Genomic DNA, 24,885 nt, shown 5'->3' on the forward strand with positions numbered 1-24,885 from the left:
TGACAGCCCTTTTTTGCCAGCACTATCTACTATCGCTGTAGCGCTGCCAAATCATTATTTGCAAAGAAAAGTGGTGTAAGATAATTCCTTGTGTCTCTGCAATACAAGGCAGCGTTTGCCTTTGCCTGATTGACACCTACACAGAGTCGCAAATACTTTTCCAGAAGCTCTTGTCTCCACTATAATCAACTATATAAAGAACATGACATTGCCACTCTTTCTGAGCATTTGTGCTACCCACTTATCTACACACTTGAAGCATAAAAGCAGCAATATTACAATATTAGTAAGTTAGCTATAAAAAAATTAAACAGTTTGGTTCCTGCATGGGACATCCTGATTCAATCGACTTATAGATTCAGTGTCCATCCGATCGATTCCAGAAAAGCAGACCGTACCGAATTTCACCTGCAGGATGCAAAGTTATCTAATAGTATATCAACAAAATGTTGGAAAAAAATTGTTCAGCCCATCTTCATCCCTTGGCCATCCCCCATTGCCCTCGTATAAAGAATTGAGGGCTCAATGTCGCATGCTGCAAATGAAATGATTGGCAGTGGTCATGCACTGACACACATATACACAGGGTGGAGGATAAAAATCAAGTTGATTTAAATCGAAATCATGATTTAGACCACAACTTTAATCATACAGGTAAATTACTTTTAAAATGTAATTTAATTACAATTACTTTGCTCCAAAAGTAGTTTAACTACAGTTACAATTAGTACTACCTGAGGAATAACTCATTGCAATTACAAATTACTTTGCTGATGACATCATCAGTGATGATGACAATGCTAATGTCGGTGACGTCATCAGTGACGTCACTGATGTCATCATCAGTGTTGATGATGCAAGGATTTCCGGTTGGGACCGGAAATCCTTGCAAAAGTAGTTGTAATTGTGCCTCAAAGTTTGTAATTACTGATGCTAAAAAGCAAATAAAGTACAATTGCAGCTCCCTTTAGCAGGAAGTGATGAATTACAAATTACCAGAAAAGTAATTAAATTACAGTAATTTAATTACTGTAATTAAATGACTACCCAAGTATGATTTGAATACCGATGTTTCAAATCAAACATTTTGATATATTAAAAAAAACACATTAATTTTACCACTGGAACCTCAACTATTTTATTGTTTTCAGGTGTATTTATATTTTCATTCCATGTAAAATAATTATAAAGTAATATTGATATGGGGATAACGAGCAAATATAAGACTTCTTCGAGGCACAAGTAAATTGTAGGATTGAACGCTCTCTCTACTTTTCAGCTCGTTCTTCAGGTATAGCAAAACAAGGGAAAGGGTAGAGTCAACAAAAGAACTGCGTGCGTGAACAAGCATACAAAGTCAAATATCAGCAGAGAGAGGTATAGAATCAGGCAGACAGACTAAAGTATATGTCTCTGGTTGATCTTGCATATTCTAGTGTATTTATTATTTTCAGAGAAATTATATTTCTCTCAAAAAATTATTTTGAGAAAACAGTTTAAATCTAATCAATGATTTTTTCTTTTTTTAATTTCGCCAGTGAGAAATCTGTAATTTGGTTATTTGTAAAGTCATGTTCAGTCAATCAATGTGGCCTATTGCCATAAGTGCTCTTCGGAGGATGAGATTCGCGCATGGATTTCTTGCAATAAATGTAGATAATGAAGAAGTATTTCTAGGTCGCTTTTCCGCAGTACACAACTTCGTAAGGTGAAGCGCACTTGCGGGTTTTTTGCTTTCCTGCAAAACTCGGTGTTTAAGGGAGAAGCACGCTTATGGAACGTTAGGTCTACTGCTTTCCCATCTTACTGCAACTGACAAGTACATTTGCTGGTTCTGCGCTTTCCCACAAGGAAAATACGTGCAAGGGGAAGCGCACTTGCGAGTTACTTGGTCCGCCGCTTTCCCGCCGTACAGCAAATAGAAGGGGGAAACCCTCCTTCCAGGGTACAAGCTCTTTTCTGAGTTTCAAACTGTTCCACAAGGCACATTCTCGTAGGAAGAACCGCTTTTGCGGGTCGCGCTATTCTGGATAGCGTGCGTTTTTAATTAGAAGCACGCTTGTGGGCTTTTTACTGCACAGATGTCATAGAAAAATGTCCTTCCACTGGCAAGCAGACTTCCAAGTTAATTGTATTTGTTCCTTGAAACCTCTACTTCAGCAATGTTGCTATTGTGATGAAGCACATGTTTCCTCCCAATTATAAGGTTAGTACAAATAAATGGTGTACAAAACACGTCTTAGCTTCAGCCAAAACTCTGTACTCAGCATACAATGTGTATGTAAAAGAAAACACATGGTGGTATAGATTTGAATGATTAAATCAATATAAAACAGTAATAATAATAAAACTTTGTGGTGGAGGAACACTTCAAATGTTAAAATGTAAAGTTGCATAAGTAACGATGTACTAGAATAATGCTTTCTTTTTATTTCTTGCCTGTTTAATAGTTCCTACACTTGGAGAGTTCCTTTAATAATTAATAATCGCCACAATTCAGTACCATCTAACCTCTGAAACAATAATTACATTCAGGAAGTCATCTCCAGCTATCCCATACTCACCAGTTCAATCGATCATTCCCTTGCACAGACACATAAGCTACCCTAGCCTCGCATAGGACTCCAGCTCGACTGACTCAGGCTTTGCCCTTTCATACATAATTTTTTCTGAATAATCATACAAAATTTAAGGTTTCATCAGCAAATTTTAATGAGAAGGAGATGGTGGTCTTTGTGTGAAATATGATTAATAAATGAAAGATTGTGGAGGGAAGGTAAAAAGAAAGGATCAACCAATCTATGGGGGGATAGAGGTAAAAGAGATGGAAGAATAAGCAGAGAAGGTGCTTGGCCCCACAGCTTCATGAATTCTTTCAGAGGGGTCAAATGATGGTGTTCCCTTCGGTCATAATCTCAGACATAATCTCCTACACCCGCTGTAAATGGTTTGGCTCTTTGCCTATCATCTGTGTATTGCTTGCTGTGCTTCTGGTAATCAGCAATGCATTGGCGGAGTTGCTGCATCTCGATGTGAACGGGCTCGTCGAAACTTGGGAAGCCTAAGATGTCCATACGGGTACGCATTTTACGTCCATGGATGAGCTCAGCGGGGGAGAGCTTCGTCGCTGCATGTGGTGTACTTCGGTAGACACCCGGAAACTCAAGGCCTGTACGAACGTTGGTTTGTTCCTGCAGGATAGTTTGGACGTACTGCTTAAGCACTCGGTTGAAGCGCTCAACCTGACCATTGGCTTGTGGATGGTATGTCGGAGACCGATGGTGGTAAATCCCTCTGGACTTCAGGAACTTCTGGAATATGCGGGATTCAAACTATGGGCCATGATCAGAAACAATCACCTTTGGATACCATTCTCGGTTGAAGATTCTAATGAGGAATTCACATACAGCTTCAGCAGTAACTTGGTTACAAAGAGCTACCTCTGGCCACTTACTGAAGTAGCCGACTAGGGCGACTGCAAATCTGAATTGCGATGGAAGTTTGTAAAAAGGTCCGACAATGTCTATTCCTATTTGTTTCCATGCACCCGATAGGAATGGAACTGGTTGTAGGGGTGCTGCTGCCGTCACAGCTGTCTTGTCGTTCGTCTGACAGGTGTTGCAGTCTCTAATGTAGGTGTCGACCTCGATGTCGACTCTGGGCCAACAGAAGTGCTCGTGTAGACGCTGCTTCGTCCGCACAATTCCAGGGCGTGACTCATGAGCTAGATCAATGAGTCTATGCCGTAGCCAAATAGGTGGAACCAACACTTCACCACGTAGTAGTAAGTCATCCACGGAGGAAAGCTCTTCTCGCAACTTGTAGTATGTAGATAGTACTTTATCACATTGTTCCTTGTGACCCCATTCAGTGCAGATACACTGGATTACTCGAGGCAAATTAGGGTCTTGCCTGGTTTCTTTCTTGATCTCTTCTTGATCGATTGTGCATAGATTGCGTACCAGCAAGTGAATTCTTCCTTGTCGTCACTAAACTTGCTGCAATCCGAAGGATTCGGAGTAGGCAGGCGTGACAGTGCGTCTGCTACGACACTCTTGTTTCCTTTCTGGTAATGTACCTCGTAGTCATACCTGAGGAGTCTCATAGTCCACCTGGTTATCCTCATTGGTTGTCGACCGGATCCTCGTGTAGAAAGCAAAGTAACGAGAGCCTGATGATCTGTCTTGAGCGTGAAATGGCGCCCGAAGAGAAAAAAGCGCCATTTCTCGCAGGCCCAAAGGCACGCCAATGCCTCTTTCTCCCCTGCTGAGTAGTTGCGTTCGACGCTTGAAAGTTTTCACGATGCGAACGACACCGTTCGAATTCCTCCCGGATGTACTTGCTGCAGAACCACGCTTAATCCGTAATTAGATGCATCGGTTGTGACGACGGTGGGCAGCACCACGTCAAAGTCAGTGGATTGCTGTTTCGTATCAGATCCTTCACAGCAGTGAATGCCTCTTTTTGTGCCTTTTTCTATTAAAAGGGAACATCCTTCCGCAGGAGCACGTGCAGAGGCTCCACGATGGTCGCAAAGTTTGGTACAAACTTGACGTAATATGCGAGCAGGCCGAGTAATGATCGTAGTGATGTTATGTTTGTGGGGGGTGAAGCCTGCATGATAGCCTCAATATTATCTTCGCATTGCTTGATTCCCTGCGGTGTCAGCTCGTGTCCTAGGAATTGAAGCTGCTGGACTGCAAAAAAAAACATTTGTGCTAGTTTAGTTTCAAGCCTGCATCTTGAAGGCGTGAAAGAACTTGCCTCAGGCGGGCATCGTGCTCTTCTCTTGTGCGCCCGAAAATAAGTACATCATCCAGGTAGACGATGGTACCTGGAGTACCTCAGAGTATGCAGTCCATCATTTTTGAAAGGCAGGGGCAGCGGATGCCAGCCCGAAACATACTCTGGTGAACCTGAAGAGACATTCATGTGCCACAAATGCCGTTAGGTCTCTGCTTTTCTCTGCCAGGTCCAACTGGTGTTATGCCAATGAGAGGTCTAGCTTGCTGAAGATGTGGGCACCGGAAAGCTGATGAAAAAGTTTGTCGGGGCACGGTAGAGGGTGGGAATCCAAAACTATTGCAGTGTTCGGCTTGCATAGGCCTACACAGAGCCGGATCTGCCCATTCTTTTTGCGGGCCACTACGATGGGAGACACCCACTCCGAAGCATCGATGCGCTCGATAACCCCGGAGTGTTCCAGCTTCACCAGTTCCTCAGAAACTTTCTCCCGCACTGCGAAAGGTAGTCTTGGTAGCTTTTGTTGGAAAGGAGCGACGGAATCTTTTGTCTTTACCTTATGTACAAATCCTTTCGCATGACCTAATCCCTCGGAGAACAGATGGGGTAAGTCTTGTGTGATCTCTGGAAGGTTTCTCGCGGAGACCGTTGCCACCTGTCCTCCGGTGGGAGGAGCAAAGTTTAGTTGGATGTCCAATGCACAAAAGGCGTTTAGGCCCATGACAGCCACGCCTGTTCGTACGACGTGAAATGTGCAGGTGCTGCGTCTTTGAGCAAACTGTACCGGTGCGTCGAATTTCCCCAGAACGGGAATGTCTTTTCCAGAGTAGTCCAGAAGTGTTGTATTCAAACATTCCAACTTGTAAGAGTGGAAGTGTCTTCGGTAGACGTCTTTTGGCAGGATTGAAACGGATGAACTTGTGTCGACTAAACGTTTGGTGGGAACATGTGCCAGATGTATCTCGCACGTAACCGATTGTTTGGTAAAGCTGGTAGTTAGCACCTGGACTTGGTCGTGCGCTTGTTCCACTCTTCGTACATGGGATTTTGCTTGTGAAACACCCTGCTTGCAAACGGAGGCGAAGTGTCCCTTCTTGTTGCATTTTCTGCAAGCTTCATTCTTTGCCAACACTTAGGATGGTCCGCCATGTGGTGCGGTGATCCACATCTGTAACAAGTGCCGGACGACTTGCTGGGACTTGCCCTCGAATTTTTGGCTTTTATTTTTGCCACTTGTGAACTGGATCCCTCTTCCGTCAAGAGCTTGGCCTCCTTCATCGCTTGCTCAACTGGAGAGGCGATGGCAAGAGCAGATTTTAGGGAAAGTTCAGACTCATGTAGGAGTCCTAGAGTCCTGTCGACTGCACCAATTGTGTTTTTAATACGAACGCCTATGTCAGACAGTACAGAAAAACCAGCTGCTCCATCTCGTGCTCCGTTCGTATCCCCCTTCCTCTTCGTCCTCGTCTACCAGCAGCCAGGATTAGCTTGTAGACACAACAGAGAGTATACGCTGCTATTTAATAGAGTTGCAGGACGGTGAGGGCGACGCGCTCACTGAATGAGTCGAGTATCACATTCATACATTCGTCCCCTTCTGTGTTCCTGGGTCTCGGGTTTTATTACCATGTATCACATTCTACTCTGATAACACTCTACGCATTCTACTGCAGTGACAGGGCCAGGCAACATATGTGACCGAGTGGTCCGGTCAGCTTTAACCGTGAGTGTGTCATATGGTGGGCACACCTTTTCAGTACTGCTCGGTTTGATCGAAGGCGCAAGTGTCAACACCTACACAAAAATCAGCCTCAGAAGAAAAAACTAAATCTGGTTCTATATAAAAACAAACACAAAGAACAAATGCATAATATGTAAAATTAATATGCATGATTACAAATTGAGTTAAATCTGCAGTTACAATTCTTTGCTTCAAGTTGATTCCCAGTTAGGTCTCCATTGGTTCCCAACTGGAACCGGCATATCTCAGTAGTAGTGAATCCAAGTGGACCCAGTTTTAAATCTAACTGGCGTACCCGCAACGACCCCCCTCCCCCCTCCCACCCCCGTTCCCTCCCGGGGTTCCGCGGGAGGTCCCGGGGGTCGCTCCTATCCGTTCAACCTTTTTGCAGCTGGGTTACGCACACTTACCACCTGTAACTGAGAACCTTAACGTAACTCAGCTGTTGGCTCGTTGAAAACTACTCATTAGGTGCGATAATCAATGATAAGGTCTTTGCAACAGCGAACACCCATCTAAGCGCGCGGGCGCACTCGGCCGGCCGTCACTACCGCCGGTGCAAGAAAGCATTGAGCGTCGTGCTATGTTCCGCTCGCTGGCAGTGTAACGAAGGCTACGGGCACGAGATCAGCTGCGAGACGTTTTTTTCACAGGACGAGCGCCCGGGCTGGAGGAGCGTGCAATGTACGGTACAGTGCAAGGGACAGCCGATTCGGATTCGGAGCACACTACCGCACGCGACGCACGCGCTAGGGCCACGGCAGCCACGCCCACGATAATAACGTCACGTGACACAAAGACAATAAAAATGTATTTATATGCATTAATACTATTTTTATAACTCACAACTTTTGTCAGGCTGCGTTTAAAAAGTTGTAAATAAACAAATGTTGTGACAAAAATGTTTAGTCACGTGACCTTTTACTGTAAAGCTACATTGAAATCGAACGGGTTTATTTTTATTTGTACTTATTTTCAAAGGCGCATTATATTATGTATGTAGTAATGATTTATATTAGTTATTAATAATTAACAAGGTGACGTCACTTCCGTTACGTCACTTCTGGCGTCGGAGGAGTGATTTGCACACAGATGTCACTCCTTCGACGGGCGTCGGAGGAAGTGCGGCCAACCCGTATCGGCCAGGTACGAAGGAAAGACTGGATAAGGAAAAAAAAAGAAAACAGAAATGGCCAGCAGGTGGTGCAATTTTAAAACTCCTTTACAAAAGACGCGGGGGTTTGTTCGAAGCGTGAAATTTGCTTCATCATACATACTTCAAACAGGTAGGCAGACGGTCTTTGTCTGACCAATGTGACCTTGAGAACTGGTCCCAAAATGGGGCCAGTTCTGAGTCCCTGGTGCCATTCAGACCCACAAATTTGAGGGCTCCATTGGGCCACCATTTTCCTAGTGAAAATATAAAATAAATAATTTAGTATAACTTTTGAACAAGACAACGCTTAAGTTACGCAAAATTGGTTCGGTAATCGTGATTAGTTTTTGCAATTAAAAATAATTAAAAATTTTGGTGGTACATTTTGTATGTTAGTTTGCAAGGATGGTCACTACTACTATATAGCAAACATTTCTGCCTAGCTCTTTTTTTGTACTCTCACAAAAACACCGTAGCAAAAAGTATGTAAAACGCATAAAAGATTATCCAAACTATTCTACAAATAACAGAGTGCAACTAACTCGTTCTTATAGCTTTAGCATTACAGCAAGAAAGATATCGCATGTTGAAATTCGGTATTCTCGAATCTCCAGAAGCCCAAGCCTTGTGTGCACTCTCCTAATATTCAACCTAAAAAAAAAAAGAGAATTCACATCCAGGTCCTAGACCTGAAGATCCTGTAGACATAACCTAGCTAGTGCTGTAACAAAACAAAACCCCCTCCTTCCCCCTAAAAAAAAATAAAATAAAAAACCCTAAATATTGTGTTAAATTATGCTTGTAATAGTCTGAATGTGCAACTCAACGTTTTAAGAAAAAAATATTTTTTGTGTGTAATTTTTGCTTTTAAAAACTATCCGAGGTTTTATTATCATTATTATTTTACTACTTCTACCGTAGAATACCGTGCATCCGCCCATACCACATTAAGCGCCCATTCCCAAATTTGTAAAATCTGAGAAAATATGCACAGTACATTGATATGTAGAATTGATGACCGGACAAGTGCCCATCCCCCATTTTTTCATGATTATCTCAAAATTTTGAGTGGGCACTTGCCCGGTATTTTACGGTAAGTATCAGTGGATACAATGTATAACTAGGATTCTTCGTTTTCGGGTTTTATTTTTATCTTCATGTCCGCGATATAATTTCCTAAACGAGGGAATTTTGTTTATTTTTAAAAATTTTGATGTCATTTTACCAAAATATTTTTTTTCTCAAGTTGTTTTAGACTATGACACTAAGCGTAAAAGCACACAAAAGAAAATCAAGGAAAATGGTCAAAACCCATTGAAGACTTTGGGAGCTTTGAGCGAGCCTCTAAACTAGGGGGCACAAAAAGGGAAAGGCAACCCTAAACAAGGACAGGGAGGACAATGGGGACACAACCATCGGAACGAGATAAAACTTGGCAGACGTTAAAATGGTCCTCAACAAAAATAAAACCCGAAAACAAAGAACCCTATGTATAACATGTCTTTCACTCCACCTCTTGCAAAGCCCGACTCAACCAGCTATCATCCGCCTAGCGATAACATTGCTATTGTTTGTCTTGCAAAGTCCTGAAAGACCAGTACTTGAGAGAACACTCGAGACGTTCAAAAGCTGTCTCAAATTTATCAAACCGTCGTAAAGATGCAGTCGTCACTTCAAAATGCTAGAAAAAAAAACGCCTACAACCTGGCCCCAAAAGAAGTACGGTAAAAATACATTCTGAGAAAACAAACTCTACTAGAAGCAAAAGCAACAAAATATAATAAAAACCTAGAAAGTTTTGACATAGAAACAATAGTGACTAGAATATGCTTTTCACAAAGGACCAATAACTAATTATCAAAGACTGTACAGCAACCTCCACAGCAGAGTCAGTTTTCTCATGAAAAATAATCACATCAGGGTTTTTGTGGTTTCTCAATGTACATGTACATTTTAGAGGACAAGCATTCCTCAACTTCGTCTAGCTTTATCCATAGCTCTGCAAGGCTTTACAATAAACACTTTGTGATAGGTCACCATCACAAGAAAGCCCATCAATCGATGTGGCTTACTCTTGAAAATGAACAGCAGACAGACAGATAGCAGTTGTAGAATTATGACATGTTTTATGTTTATATATTTCTCTCTCCATAAATAAAAGATAAAAACCGAAATACCGGGTGATTCAAGGAGACGGCAGGCTCTTTAAATCGACCGGAAAATTCGGTTTCCTAACCTATCGCGCTACGACTTTCTGCAGCGTTGCCCACAGATGGTGCATATTTTTTTGTAAAATTTGCAAAGAGTGAACTTACCTGAGGAAAAAGTAAAGAAAGGAAAAGGCTTAGCTCCTATGGAAACGCAGCGAAGCCACCGACTGGTCTTCAAGCAACACGGCGCCGTTTCGCACGGGACGCAAGAGATGGCGCAACGAACGCCGCCAATGAACGAGCATACGGCGCCGAGAGCCAGCAACTTTAGCAGACAATCTTTTCGACTCAAAAGCGGAGCGCGTTCCGCGGGCGGCGACAGTCGCAGGAACAAAAACAGGTGCGGTAACAACACGGAACTGCAGCTCTTTGTCTGCTAGATACGCCGGCTCCCGGCGTCGTCTGCTCGCTCGTTGGCGGCAGTTGGCGTCGCGACCGCTTGCGCCATCTCTTGTCTCTTGTGCGAAACGGCGCCGTGTTGTTTGAAGACCGGTGGCGTCGCTGAGTTTCCATAGGAGCTAAGCCTTTTTCTTTCTTTACTTTTTCCTCAGGTAAGTTCGCTCTTTGCAAATTTTACAAAAAAAAATGCACCATCTGTGGGCAACGCTGCACAAAGTCGTAGCGCGATACGTTAAGAAACGGAATTTTACGGTCGATTTAAAGAGCCTGCCGTCTCCTTGAATCACCCGGTAGAGTAAGCGGGGATAAAATCTTGGATGGCTTCGGGCGGCCATCCTCGTTGGACGGCCAGCATCTTGAGGCGGGAAACTTCAGGCAAACGCAGGGTGGAAAGACTGCTAACTGCAGAAGCTGGAGAGTTTGAGCTGCTGCATGCGATTGCGAGCTGTAAAAAAAATAAGTATATATGAATATATTGCACTGAATGCTGCCTACTACAAGAGTTTGAATAGTTGACTGCTCCAAAAAATAACTAAATCTTTTTGTTTCTTAAAGGACAGCAAAAACGTTATCACATCAGTCTTGAAATTGAAAATAGGATCTTCGGAAGAAGAAAAAAAAACCCGTTTACAACTTCCTGTAATGCCGAATTAGAATGCAGCTCTTGAGGGGGAGGAGGGAGGGGTACTGAAGGGAGGGTACACCCCTCCTCCCTCCTCCTCATCCTGTCCGCTACTCCTACCTCCGAGCGGAGTCGCCGTTGCCTCACGAGGGTCACGTGATCCCCGTGACCGCTGAGAGGTCACGTGACAATGACGTCATCACGATGACGTCACTGTCATCATGATGACGTAATCAGTGATGTCACTGTGATGACGTCACCATCATCAGTGACGTCACGCGTCCCATAATGCATTGCGCGGTTACGCCCACGGTGACGTCGTTCAAGCCGGAAACGGGCGCCTAGGAGCTGCGCTCTAAAACAATAGAAGCAAATACATTGTTTGCTTTTAGCCAGGGGGCAATGGGGGGGAAGGGGGGAATTATGGGGCTACAGCCCCCCCGCCCCCTTGACCCAAAACCCAGTCGACCCTATACACTCCGTGCGACGCGACTGGCGCGCCGCCGCGCGGCCGGTACCGAAAGTAGGCAGCGAGAACCCCAGAGAAAACGAAACCGAAATCACTCCGGCGTACGTTGGTACGCATTGAAGTCGGAGTGGTGCGGTAGCGCTGGGTTCACAGTATGAAGTGCTGTATGTGCTGCGTCATTAAGTGCTTCAATAGCTATGCGTCGTATCTCGTGGAGACAAAGTTTCACAGCTTTTCACCTCACCGATGTTTTGTGGGACAGCGACAACGATGGAGCCGTGCCGTACGACGTGAGAAATTTGGTCTCCCGATCATGTCTGCCACTGTGTCGGCACGGCTGACCTATTCTACACTGCCGCTTTGCGCTCTGCGTTTGTTTTCGCGCCAGTAACGCCTACATGAGTCAGCGCCGATGGGACGAACCCACATTCCCAGGTATGCAGTGCCAATTTCGTTGGAGGAATGCCCTCCAAAGAAGTTTCGTCCCCATCGTACGTGTCGATGATATTTCCGGACAAGTATGGCACGCAATCTGTACATCATGAAGAAAGATTCGAAAGGTAAAAAAAGTGACGAATATAAATCTAAAGAAAACAACAATGAAACTCGGAATCACTGGAGAATCGACGTTTGAGTACGGAAGTTTATGTGGTGTGCTTTCTTTCTTGTGGAAACGCTGATACCCCGAGTTCTGTAGACACATTTTTTTTTCTCAGCTTTAGAGCCACCTATCGCAAAGTGGTTCGAACTGGAAGTACCGTCCACTGGTCCCTTCCTACCTGTAAGGTATGCACCTCCCACGATGAGTGGTATTATCTGACAGCCTTTGACGGTCAAAGCCAGTTCCCATTTAGTTACGCCGCCCAAACTAAATTTCCACCTGGTTTCGCTGTGCCAACTCTTTTTGTTATAATAAGTGTTGTGCCAAGTGACGCTCATGTCAAAGTACCTGTGCGCCGAAAATCAGCACCTCGCACAACAGGTTATTACACGACAGTTGACCGCAAAAAGCCCTTGGCGGCCAAACCGTGTGTTGGCCGACAACTTTGTTTTCTCGGCTTCGGATCCACCTTTCTTAAAGTTGTTTCAATTGGAAGTACAGTCCACTAGTCCCTTCCTACCTCTAAAGTCTCCACCTCCCCCGACCAGTGGTATTCTCTTGACAGCCTTTTCATGATCCAAACCGGTTCCCATTGAGTTACGCCGCCCAAACCAAATTTTCTCCTGGCTTCCCTATGCCACCTTTTTTTGCATAATAAGTGCTGTGTCATGTTACTGTCTAGTCCAAGCACCCGTGTGCCCAAATATGCACTTTGCACAGCCCGCTATAACACAACATTTGGGGTCCAATATTGGATATCCTGCACAGCTTTATTTCTTTATTCGTCAGAAACATAACTTTCACACCTGCTGTCTTAAAGAAACTTGGCAGTCTTCGTGCACAAACTTAGTGAACACTCGCCTCCAAATATCATCGTTCCAGCAGTCCTAGGTTTACAGCGACGAGCGAAATAAATTTCCCACTCAGAGCAATTAAGGTGGCGGCAGTCTTGTTTTTCGGAAAATTACTCCAACTCCTTTTTCGGCCGCAACTAGAGAAATTACCCATAATTACTAAACTCAATATAAAAGAGGTGGAGAACAGCTAAATGCCCATCTGCCCCAGCACTCATGCAACGTCACCCTCAACTTATCGGCTCAAAAAGCAAAAGTTTCGTCCGTGCGCGCTTCCGCCGCCATAGTTTGGCATGCGAAAAGGCGCCGCAGGCTGCTGAATGCGCCTCACAGTCGAACGCCAGCTCCTCCGCTAGCGGCGCTGCGCGCGTTTTTCAAAGCGCCCCCTATAGTTCCCGCACGGAGTGTATACTATACACATGCATTTTGACCCCCCCTCCCCCTCTCTGCACCCCAAGTCATGGATATCCCACCCACCTCAGCGCACCACATACCCCCCCCCCCCTCTTGAAAAAACATTCCTGGCTACACCAATGCTTCCAGCAGCTTGACATTAAAAGCTGCCAAATCTAACTCACTACTGACTAGACTAGAGGGTCATAGGTCTGACCTGGGCGTGGAAACTTTAAGCATTTATATTTACTTTCAAAATTGTACTATAACCTCATTAAAGGACACATGCAAAGGAAAAAAACATTTTTTTAGACAGCTTAGATGGAAAAAGGATGTCATAAAACGATTTTACAACGAAGAAACAAAATTTTTAGAGCTATATTTACGGCGCTATACGAATTTGTAGTTGGCGCTCGCGGGAGCCGCCGCTAATCACGTGGTAGGCCCGCGCGCCACCGCGCTACGTCGCCGCCGCCACCGCCGCCGCACAAATTCGTCTGCTTCGGGGCGCCGCCGCCGTCGTCTGACCAGCGCACAGGCCTATCACGTCTGCTTGCGCTTTTTCAGGAGTTTCCTTTGGGCTCTAAAAGTTACTTATTCATCTTAGTTTTTTGTTATACTTCAAACAAAGGTGAATAAGTTACTTTTAGAGGCCATAGGAAGCTTCCGAAAGAGCGCAAGCACCACGTGATAAATAAAGACCAGTCACGTGATAAATACGAACCACTTTTCCGCGGTGCCCGCGGGCGCCAACTACAAATTCGTTTCGCGCCGGAAATATAGCTCTAAAAAAATTTTTCTTCGTTGTAAAATCGTTTTATGGCGTCCTTTTTCCATCTAAGCCGCTTAAAAAAAACGTTTTTTTCCTTTGCATGTGTCCTTTAATGAATAAACGAGATGTTAGTACGACAAAGATTTGTGCTGGCCTCGCTCCACTATGTGAATTACAAAGGATCTTCATTCGCAGAAACGAATCAAGTGAAAAAATCAACTTTTTTTCGCTTTGAGACTTGCATACTACATGTGCATACACAGAACCCAAAAAACACACAGGTCACGATACCTTCTATTAAGTTTTTACTTCATAATAATAGCATATGCAATTATATTTTTGAAAAAAATTGCATAATGTAGAAAATATGTTAGAAGTCTGCAGACAACAAGAAATGCCACAACACGAATGACTGAAGAAGGGGATATTGCTTCCTTTATAAATTTCCGTCGTCACCATTATTCCTTGGCTTACCGCACGTCATTGTAAAACTGAATCCGACTCCTTCCCCGAAGTTCTGAAAGACGTCGGTTCTCACCTTCGAAGTACCCCGTGTCCGTGGCGTCGTCGGGACGTGGCACAAAGGGGGCCGTCTGCTCGTGAAGGTTATCCCACGTCAGGCCGAGGAACAGGGGCAACGCACGAACCTCTGCAAGTTGCATGCGGCACCGCTCCGTCACCAACGGGTGTGTATGCCCCCCTCCACCAGCGAGTTCCAAATAAAAGCCACCAGTGAAACGAAGCCAAGAGCGGTGGTTTCTTCTGTGGCCATTTGAAACTTGCAGATCATTCAAGCTCCAAATGTGCACTGGTGGTGCCAGCTAAGCTCACTCGAACAAAGCGCACACTGAACTTGCCACATCTTCTCCCGTTCCATACCCCATGCATCCTTTATAGATGGCAGCCAGCAAACAAGACGGCTCGTGAGTGACAGTCTTCCCCCTAGGTGTCCGACTGTTTCGATCACGTGACCATGTGAGATCAATCGAGATGCTAATTTTAGCTTTCAAGCAGGCTGCGGTATCCTGAGATGATGGTGACTAGTGTCAACAACGCAGAGTGGCCAACCAGATTACGCTTTCGTCGGCATGAATGGCTTCTTTTAGTTCGCATCACTAAGCCCAATTCGTTTTATGAACAGTGGATAATGAATGGCCCCCAATTGCTGGTTTCCATTCTGAGACGTAGACGACGACATCACGAAATGTAGTACTACACAAAGAGTATTGGAAGGCTCTGGTTATGTATACACCCTTTCCAAAATTCAGTGCCATCTGGTGGCAAAAATAACATTTCAACTTTTGCCGTACAAATACGATCGGAAATTTCATCTGGCACCGTCTCTTTCCCGGGTCACTGGAAGACAAAGATGCGGTCTTCACCTCACAGTTCTTTTTAAGCTTGTTCCAGTTTCGATAATATGAATCAAACTGGCCATCGCTAAGCTCTGACTCAATAAGCCCTCTATGAAATTCCCGCCCCCAAGGGGACTTTAGGGACGACTTTGTGCCAAGAGATTAAATGGACCAGAGTCCAAAGAAAATGCTGTCAACGGTTGTATCTAATTTGTGTGTCACATTGTACTAACGTCTTGAATGAGTTGGCCATGTACCCTTTGCTCTGGAGCCTTTTCAACTTCAGTTTTCGCGGTGTGAACAGACACAATGGCAGGCTGGCAGGTGCACTTGCGGGTGAATTTTGACCTCTCCGTTTTGCTTGGCATGCTGCTGCACGCACACGCAAGTTTCTTGTGTAAATATCTTGCTTTACTAGCCACGAGAAGACCGCCATTTTCTGATCAAAGTGACCATACTGAATTTTGGGAAAGGTCTATGCTGTTTCGATTTTGTTCCATCTGGACGAGAATGTGCGCACCTTTCGATCCGGGTCGAGTATTTGGATCTGGAGTGAGGAGCTCTTCTATTGCCTCTTGAGCCACTTGAGACAGCGCCTCTTCGCCTTCAGGCCACTGGAGATCTATGGCAGCGAAACAAAACTGTGAAAACTTCGGTATTGTAAAATCCCGAACAAGACCCCATGCAGGGTGAAAGGATAAGTGGTAAAAGATGTGATGTGGGCAATCTTTCGAGATGCAATGGTGCAATTCCCATCAAAAATGAGCGATAAAAACACGCAGGCACCCCCCAAGAAGCCGTGCAAATATCCAAGCCCTTGCTCAGATATTTTCGTAAAACAAATCGACTACCTGAACATGCGTTTGTGGTAAATTACAGAGGTAGAGCATCCAAGATTAATGTACTGCAATTTATCTAAAGTGGGGTACATCCATCTGGCCCCTGCTCTGTATCTGTAGAGTCCGACCTGATCGTGCAGGCATTCTGTTACCTCTCTAGGATTTGCACAATCGACACTCTGAAGAAACGGCCCTAGGTCAACACAACCAGCGGACATCGTCGTTTTTGTGCGAGGCAGCAAGTGAAAAGTCACAGATTGGCTTAGGAAAGGCTGGAATTGCAAGGAGGTGCAGTGCACGAATCATGTCATTTGGGAATGCACTGAATATGATGAGAGATCCACCACGGCTGAAGATTTAGCGGAATGCAAGAAGCAGAGGTGGCTTGAAAAGTACTTAAAAAAGACAAATCTTTGGGCGAACTTTTGTGAAAATCGTTTTCGCTGAGTAGCACCTGGCAAAACTTACAAAAAAAAAAATGAACAAAGGGATCTAAGCTCACCCCTGCTCAGAATGTTGTTGAACACAGCTTCCGGTGACGTGTCGCTGAACGGAGGCAGACCCGTGAGGAATTCGTACAGGCACACGCCAAGTGCCCACCAGTCCACAGCCGCTCCTGTAAAAAAGTGTTGCAAGAATTGGCAAAACAAAAACCGCATTCTTGGGAGCTCCTCAAAGTATCGCTAGTGCAGAGCAAGATGCATATCAAGTTATTCGTAATAAATAAAACTTGTGAGAATGAGGACAACACATGAACAACGATGCCCTAAGCACGGCTTGTTAGAGAACTTGTCGCAAGTGTTCCATGTTGAGAGTTGCTTCCAGTTTTTGGATCTTGTAGATTACGACTATTAACCTTCACTAGCTTGTGTGCACCCTTACTCTTCGTCTAAGTGTCCTTGGCGATTTGACAATTCACAGAATGAAACTACAACCAGTAAAATAAACCTCTGTACAAAATATAAGACGTGCTGCATCTAGCTGTACGCTTTGTGCGAGTGAATCTAGAACGTGAAGATTTCTCGTATTCAGCTTTCACTGTCAAAATTTCAGTTTTTGCCATTCTTCGACATTGCCAAATTTAGGGCCACCTAAAACTTTTCGCTACACACTATAAAGCTCGAACTCCAATGGAGTTTGTAAACATCAATGGTCGCCAAGAGTCTTGAAACATTCACGCTCGATGGTACCCGATAATGCCAACGAGCAGAAACTTTGCTGAACCGTTTAAGGACGAAGCTGAGGCTTCACTTTCCATTGAGGACACACAGAGGACATCACTGCTATCTACGAAAGGAAGTAAAAGAATAAAAAAAAAAGCCTACGAAACTGATGTAAAGAAAGAAATAAAGAAACATATACCCACAAGGCTCGAACCATGCAAAACGACATAGAACGGTGCCGCCGTATGCACAAAATATTCGTGTAAAAAATGTACGGCATATCTCAGTAGTTGAGCCGCCTCATTGTTCGACCCGCTTGTTTCCCATCTTGCCCCGATATTCTCTCTTTGAGCGTCGCTGGGAAACTCAATGCACAGTGCTCGCTGTACTCCGTTTCACATTACGACCGACCACAGAGGATGCTACAGGCCGTCAAAGCCAATGCAATGCCACGCGAGCAGTGCGCAACCTTCGGGCAGGGCGCATCAACGTGCAGGAAGCAAATAGTCACCCAAAATACGTCGACAGCACTGGATTGGCAGGGATGGCCCATTCCACTGCGCTCCGTCGTAAGGTGTAAAACAAAGCATGAAGCGGTTTCACGAAACGCCTGTTCGTTTTCAGTAAGCTGCGTTTAATTGTGTTGTTCAGACGGCGTCTGCCGCTTTCCCTGTTAGTTTGAATGCAGACGGTGAGTACTGCTGTCATTTTTGAAGCTGGGGAAACGCGCAGGCGCGGCCGAGTGGCTCCGTTGACGACGGAACTTGGCAAGACGAATTTGGGGACGCACAGCCCCGTGCCTCCACTGCTCTTTTTTTTTCCTTTTGGAGTTGCCCCGGAGCTATCTACCAGGACCATTTTGGCCTCTGACAGGTCAACTCGTATGAAGTCCAAATAAAGACCAGTCTGTATACAAATCGAGTACCAGCCGCCCCTCTTTTCCATGTTCCCGACTACTCTTGCTGGTGCAGTCAATCGCGACGCAAAAGATGCCGAGCGACATGGGAAACGCTGCCCCCACAAATAGAAAGACATAGAAATTGAAGTTCATCAACATGGTGTACCCAGCAAGAGCTCAAACTGCAAGTGCAGCATGCCCTCAAAATAAATTTACGCCACTTTTTTTTATTATTATTACAAATATAAAGTATGCATAGCCGAATGCTCGTTCTACGGCCAAATGTACCGCTAGTGGTTCGAACTCTGAACCAGTTGCCAAAACTTCACAACTATCTATTGTCTGGTGAAAATGTCGAGTGATTTACTGAAAATTTAATTAAAAAAAGTGATTTACTGTTTTCAGCTTCCTAAATTCAAAGGCCAAGGTAGGCCGCCATTTTTCCATAGAAAACTTTAGAAAATCGCTTAGTTTGAATGAGGTACCGGTTAGTTATCTGGCATTGTGCTACAGTCGGGCAAAAAATGAGCGTTCGGCAACGCATGGGTTATTTTTGCAATAACAAAAAACCCCGTAAATAGACTTTTTTCTGGGGGGGAGGGGGGGCCTTCCGTTTGCCACATGAAACCGTCCTATAGTAAACGGGGGCCGCGATTCGTTAGAGCAAATACGCTAGCGGAGCTCCGATTTTGCGTCGCCACCCACCGTGCTCCTGCCGCAAGAGCAGCTCAGGAGCGAGGTAGTCCGGAGTGCCGAGGATCCTCCCCTCGAGGGGCCGACCCCGGACGGACTTGGGGGTCCGCGTCGGCGGAGGGACACGCTGGTCTTGCGGAGTGTGGAACGTGGACGCGAGGGGCGACGCTGATGGAGCAGTGCCGGGGGAGCTCTTTGCGAGCGGTCTCTCGCCGGAGTGGCACAAGGTGAAGACATCGTCGTGACTGCCGCCGCTGTTATTGCCGCAATTGGCTACCACCATCCACTCGGGGCTGTTGGCGGGAGACCCCGGCACGCTGCGCCACCGAAGGCTACGCAGCGGGCTTCGTAGCGGCGACGTCAGCTCAAGGTCGAAGTGGAGACGTTTTGCTTCGGGTAGCGGGCTCGGACCTGCGGGGGGGACCAAAACAAACCAAGGTGGGTGAAATCGATTTTATCACAAATGGCGCTGCTCGTTTTCCTTGCATCATTGTGGATAGCAAGTCGTCCGCTTCTTGTCCAGGCGTTGCGGTGACATCAGAACGATGCAGAGATCTGATTGGCTTAGACTGGAAGGATGGGGGTAGACCTCAATGCTAGATGCCTCGAGGTCTACACATTATTTTTCAATCAGCCAATAAAAGTTCGGCATTCTTACATCATTGCAACCCCAGTGCAAGAAGCAGACGAATGTGAGCTCCGCATAGCTCGACGTCGTATGTGGTGTTTGTTCCAAGCACAGGGAACGTCGCGGTTTACACAACACAGGTGGCAGGTGGAAGCGATTGTGTCTGAACATCTCCGGCATCTGTGTTACGCAATCGAAAATATGTGCTCGTGCTCCCTGAAACCTCCTGTACCTCTTACGTGCATCATGCTCATAAGGGTTAAACATTGTATATCTAGCTACAGTTGGTGCCAACAAAATTGATATACCATCAACGCGGGTACCAGGGTGTAAGATAGGCAGGTGGGGAAACGGCCCATAGAAGCCTACCGCAGTGCCGTGACCGGATTGTGCACTCGTCTGCTTGCGGGTACTCCCAATTCGTGACAGATGGCGCTGCGGCGAGAGGAAAAAAATCGGAATAGGATTTGCATGGAACTCTATGGGAGAGTGTGAAAAACAAACCGAGAGCACGACAGTCTTCTATTGAAAATTCACGAGAAACCATCTCCATCAGTTTAGCCGGTCGCCACTGGTCGCCCACCTGGAGTGAGAGTTTGCGGTGCTCCACATAGATGGCGCCACAGAAAGAGAAAACCGAGGGGGACACAATCCGGTCGCTCACTTGTCTCTCGTTTCCCCACCTGTCTATCTTACACCCTGGCGGGTACTTGCACACGTTTCCGAGGGGAAGCATCGAGCGACTATTTTTGACAGCAGCACAGGCCACGAAACAAACGGTGGGGTGACCTTTTTGTGAAGCTAAAGCTATTCGCACAGTACAAATGAACGAAGTTTGCTTCATTTCCCGTCGCAACCTGCTGTAGAGGCTATGCAACCTATTCCTAGTTTTACAAAAAGATCCTAATCCATTGCTTACCCGAAGAGGTCTATTGCTCATTCATCAGTTGGGCACCTTTCACACCAACATTCGTGACCACAATTTTAGGGAGGCCTACACACTACACCCAGAGCTCTCACACTTGGACAAGCACAAGCTACCATAGAGCTTTGCTTTTTGAGCTTTTACCGTCCATTTGGCCGTCACTTAGAGTGCGGATCAAGAACGAGCTCGATGGGTCAAAGCGCTCGCAAGCCTCGGCATGGGATCGTAGGATCTACGAAGATCCCCCACACTGCGGGCAACCTCGTAAAAAAAATTATTGAATTTCGGTCTGCATCAAGGTTTAGTCTTTAAACACTCGCGACGCCCAAAAAAAACAAAAGGAACAACGCCATGTTGGCTAGACAGCAACGAAACTGCCAAACCTTCGAAACAACCGAAATTTCTTACAAAATCTTTCGGAATCTTCCGAAACAGTCAGAAACTGAACCTCCGGAGTTTCGCCCCATGGCTAATCACTACTGACTGATGCGCGTTATAGACCCCGAGCTTCCAGTGGTCCTGCGTTGGCTAAATTGCCCCTCTACAGCAGAGACATACACACAACATAAAATATAAATTGGAGCCTCCAGCATGACTCGCGACTCCTATGTGCCACAAAGCCCTCCACTCTTTCCATTTTAGTAGACCAAACGTTGGTGAGAAGGTGAGTGGGGACCAATCACGGAGAGCAAAGAGCTCTCCATGAATGGAGGGATCGGTCCTGCTTTTTTAGGGAAGCTAAAGAAGTTCTTGAAAAAACTAGTTTGGGGTGAATTCGACAGTATTTTCATCCCGTGAATCTGAATATCACGTTCGTTTTTTCCAAGGATACAGCTAGAACGCGAGAAAACACGAAGAACCTCTGACCAGTTGTGTCAAAAGACTTTTTCCGCCGCCAAGCGTGTGTCGCTCGTGTGGGCAGCGCGTGCAATTGCAAGCTTGTTGGCTATATTTCCCTGTACTAACATCGGCCGCGACGCCTCTTTTCTGACCTTTATGAAAATAGCGAGAGTTCGCCTGTATAGCTTTGATAGGCGCTACAGATGCGCGAGAGCGGAGATTCCGAAAACTCCTTTCACGACGTAACGTTCGGGGAAGGAGGTGCTTCAATGGTACTTTGAAGCACCTCCTTCGTTGATCTTGAAACAGAGAAGCTTGAATTTCTGGATTAGAGAGTTTCTGGGGCGTCAAGTAGTAATCAAAGCACAGAGTACTACACTGTTTTGGAAGCTATGTCTGCCAGCACACTTTATTGAGGGCAATTTGATATTTTTACAAAGGAAAACCTGCTTGAAAAGTGGGTTACAACAATGCGACATTGGTGTATAATTGGCAACAATAATGCGAAAGACGCAGGAAGAAAAATCTAGTGAAAAACCCTCAACGCCGGTTTTGTATTGCATTTTTAATTTTTTATACAATATATTTTTATTTTATTATTTCAGAAATTAAGATGTTTTAGAGATTAGATCTAAGATACACAAAAATTGTGCTCCGTCTTCGCCTGTAACAAAGAAAAAAAAGATAAAAAAAGAAAAAGCTTGAAGAGGCCAGATCTTGACCAGTGGCTTTTGGGGGAAAAAAACGCCAGGCAGATGTACTTTTTTTTGCAACCATCGGACCTTGCGAGTCGTGCATGCATAAAGACCTTAACACCTTCAGTTGCATGGGCACTGCCATCTTGGCATCACGTGACGCGGCTACCATAAGGTGGGTTCAACTGAACGCTCCTCTCTCACCTTTACGCCCTGGCAAAGGAAGCTTTGTACAGTAGGCTCGCGATAATTCTAACTCTGATATTTCATACTTCTGGTTAATTCAAACAGATCTAAAAATTTTGGTTGTCCCGCTATGTTTTTAATGTATTTATAAGCCGCTTAATTCGAACGGCGTTTTCGCTTAATACATACTTTTTTTGTTTTCGCGGCCTTGTAGAGTGCGCTTCTTTCCGAGCACCGGTGCACCGCAGAGAAGCAATACCAGCGAACCTTGTTTTTGCGAGTGTTGCTTCTCCGCAGTGCACCGGTGCTCGGAGAGAAGCACACTCAACGGGGCTCAAGCAGGCACACATTAGCGGAAAACGGCATTTACATTATGTGCTTCAAGACTAGCAATGATGACCAAGACGACATCGAGGATGAGGAACAGCTCACTGGCATCATGCTTTTTGGCCTTGAAGCACATAATGTGAACGCCGAGCTGGCAGAATCTGCTAGTCTTGACAACGACGTTTGTGTTTGTTGTGATGACTCACTAGAGGACATGGGGAAGTAATGCCAGCACAGTGCAGCAGTGAGAGTAAAGATGATGATGAAGAAAGGGATGACCCACTACCAACTGTCACAGCCGCAGAGGCCTTTGAGTACATCGCTCAGCTCCGGAAGTTTCTGTCTGCAAAGGAAGAGTCCCGTAAAAAGCTACTTACGCTGGCTGGTATTGAAAATTTTGTTTTGAGATCTCATGTACTGACTAAATAGTCCACAATCGACAACTTTTTTGCCGGATGAATAAACTTAACGTAACAGTTTTTTCACCAATGTGTTATGCCTCTACTTGCTTATAATTAGGCCTATGTAGAGGAAACTGGCAAAAATCTTTGTATGTGTAGCTATCCATATAACAAATCATAATGTTGTCTAGTATAACATTTAGGTGAATTTCTAATAATTCAAACTTCTGGTAATTCGAACTAAAATCTGTGACTTCCTGGAGTTTGAGTTAATGAGAGTCTACTGTATTCATGTTTTTTGTCGCATTTTACCGCACCTTTTTGCTTTGCTTTGTGAAGTGTAGTGTAGTCTGATACTTATGTTTACTACCTAACTGCATGCCATTACCATGTGCACAACTTCTGTACTTAACTTAATAACAGGTTTTGACTATTTGCTTACCAGATATGTGTGAGGAAAGGAATCAGCGTTAGCACTGGCGCACACTGAGTATGCAATTACTTAATGCACACGAGGGCCAAGAGGCCAATTATTTATGACAGTGCAGAATGGCTTAAGTGACAGTGGCTAAGTGATTGTGGTGCAATAAGAAGCGCAAGGTATATTTATAATCACAAATTTAGGATCTTAAAGAAAAAGGCAAATAGTATAGCCAACACAAGGATTCACTATGTGTGTTCCTTGGAAGCATTGTGCTTTGCCTTTATAACGATTCCAGAACAGTTGCTTTTGATTATATGGGGGAACCATTTTTGTGGTATGAACATTCACCTGATCTGTTTGTTTATGAATTTAAAGAAACTATACACTGTGCTTTTTCTTAAAATATCCAATTCAAAATGTTTATTTAGACACAAAGGCTAGGGGTCCTCAGGCAAAAAAAAATGTGTCAAAGATAGTGTGCGAGTGCCTGACAAAAGTGCCTGGGGCACGCAATATGCGGTGCCGAAAAGAAGTTGTTTGCATGGAAATCACTCGAGTGCAGCGTTGTCAATGTCGGATCTATTCTCGATGCTGCTGAAAGTAAAAAGCGCATCTGTTGAAACAACTAAGGATCCGTCTACCCAAATTCATGAAGTGGTGCCTGGCATTTGAATAGAGACAAGCTTGCTGGAAGTCACTTCTCTTGCACCATTTAATTCCGTTTTTCACATTATATGGAAGACAGACGTCAGACTTCACTTGATGGGTTTGTCCCTTATATCATATTCTCAATAAGTTGTAAGGAAATGTCCGTATAACAAATACAGTAAAACCTCATTATAACGAAGTTGAAGGAGCGGTCGTAATTATTTCGTTATAACCATTAGTTTGTTATAGCCAATGTCCATTTCTTCCCACTGTTAGCAAGCAAGGGGAATTATGATTGCTTTGTTATATCCATTAGTTTGTTATATCCCGTTTCGTTATAACGAGGTTTTACTGTAGTTTCCTAAGGTTAACATCGTAAAATGCCGCCAATTAATACTTTAGCAGGACTGATAGTTGAAAAAATTTCCTGATCGGCCTAGGAGGGACCATCGAAACATCTCTTGAGTACTAAATTCCTTTAAAGAAACCAATGGAGACAAAATCTCGTTTTTTTTGCATTCCATGCGTCATTACAGGAGGGGATTTCCTGGTCGTCAATTTTCCCAAAACGTTGATGTCCTCGAACACCAAACAGTGAGCACTGAACTTGCAACTGCGAGTTCATCCGCTTTCTGCAAGTCAGCACAGTGTTAGCCAGGTCGTCGACCTGCTTTTTTACTGTGCCTTCATGCATTAGTATATTTGTATGCAAACTAGTATCAGCGGGTACGTCCAATATGGCCGTAGACATCCGTAATCCTTCCTCGGCATCGTTTCAGTCGTTTTGTCGCCGAACCTGGCCAAATGAAGAACGTGATCAGATGAAGGCGCTCGTAAAAACGTCCCGAATTAAGGCTCGTAACTATGTCGTACTTCTCAAATTGGCCCATTACCACTGTATCA

General features: G+C 44.9%; 1 protein-coding gene across 1 annotated transcript in view; it reads right to left on the minus strand.

The window, feature by feature from the left end:
- Positions 1 to 9,723: 9,723 nt before the first annotated feature.
- Positions 9,724 to 24,885, minus strand: part of LOC8024491 (serine/threonine-protein kinase greatwall) — a 30,118-nt gene continuing 14,956 nt past the window's right edge. Inside the window, exons 9-13 of the mRNA XM_029991261.3 lie at positions 18,921 to 19,319; positions 16,657 to 16,770; positions 15,836 to 15,937; positions 14,499 to 14,609; positions 9,724 to 10,694 (exon numbers count right to left, since the gene is read on the minus strand). Of these exons, the coding sequence (XP_029847121.2) occupies positions 10,648 to 10,694; positions 14,499 to 14,609; positions 15,836 to 15,937; positions 16,657 to 16,770; positions 18,921 to 19,319 (773 nt within the window). The 3' untranslated portion in view covers positions 9,724 to 10,647. The remainder of the gene's footprint in view (positions 10,695 to 14,498; positions 14,610 to 15,835; positions 15,938 to 16,656; positions 16,771 to 18,920; positions 19,320 to 24,885) is intronic.

Source organism: Ixodes scapularis, unplaced genomic scaffold, assembly GCF_016920785.2.
Source record: "Ixodes scapularis isolate PalLabHiFi unplaced genomic scaffold, ASM1692078v2 PGA_scaffold12__126_contigs__length_90152505, whole genome shotgun sequence".
NCBI classification, from domain to species: domain Eukaryota; kingdom Metazoa; phylum Arthropoda; class Arachnida; order Ixodida; family Ixodidae; genus Ixodes; species Ixodes scapularis.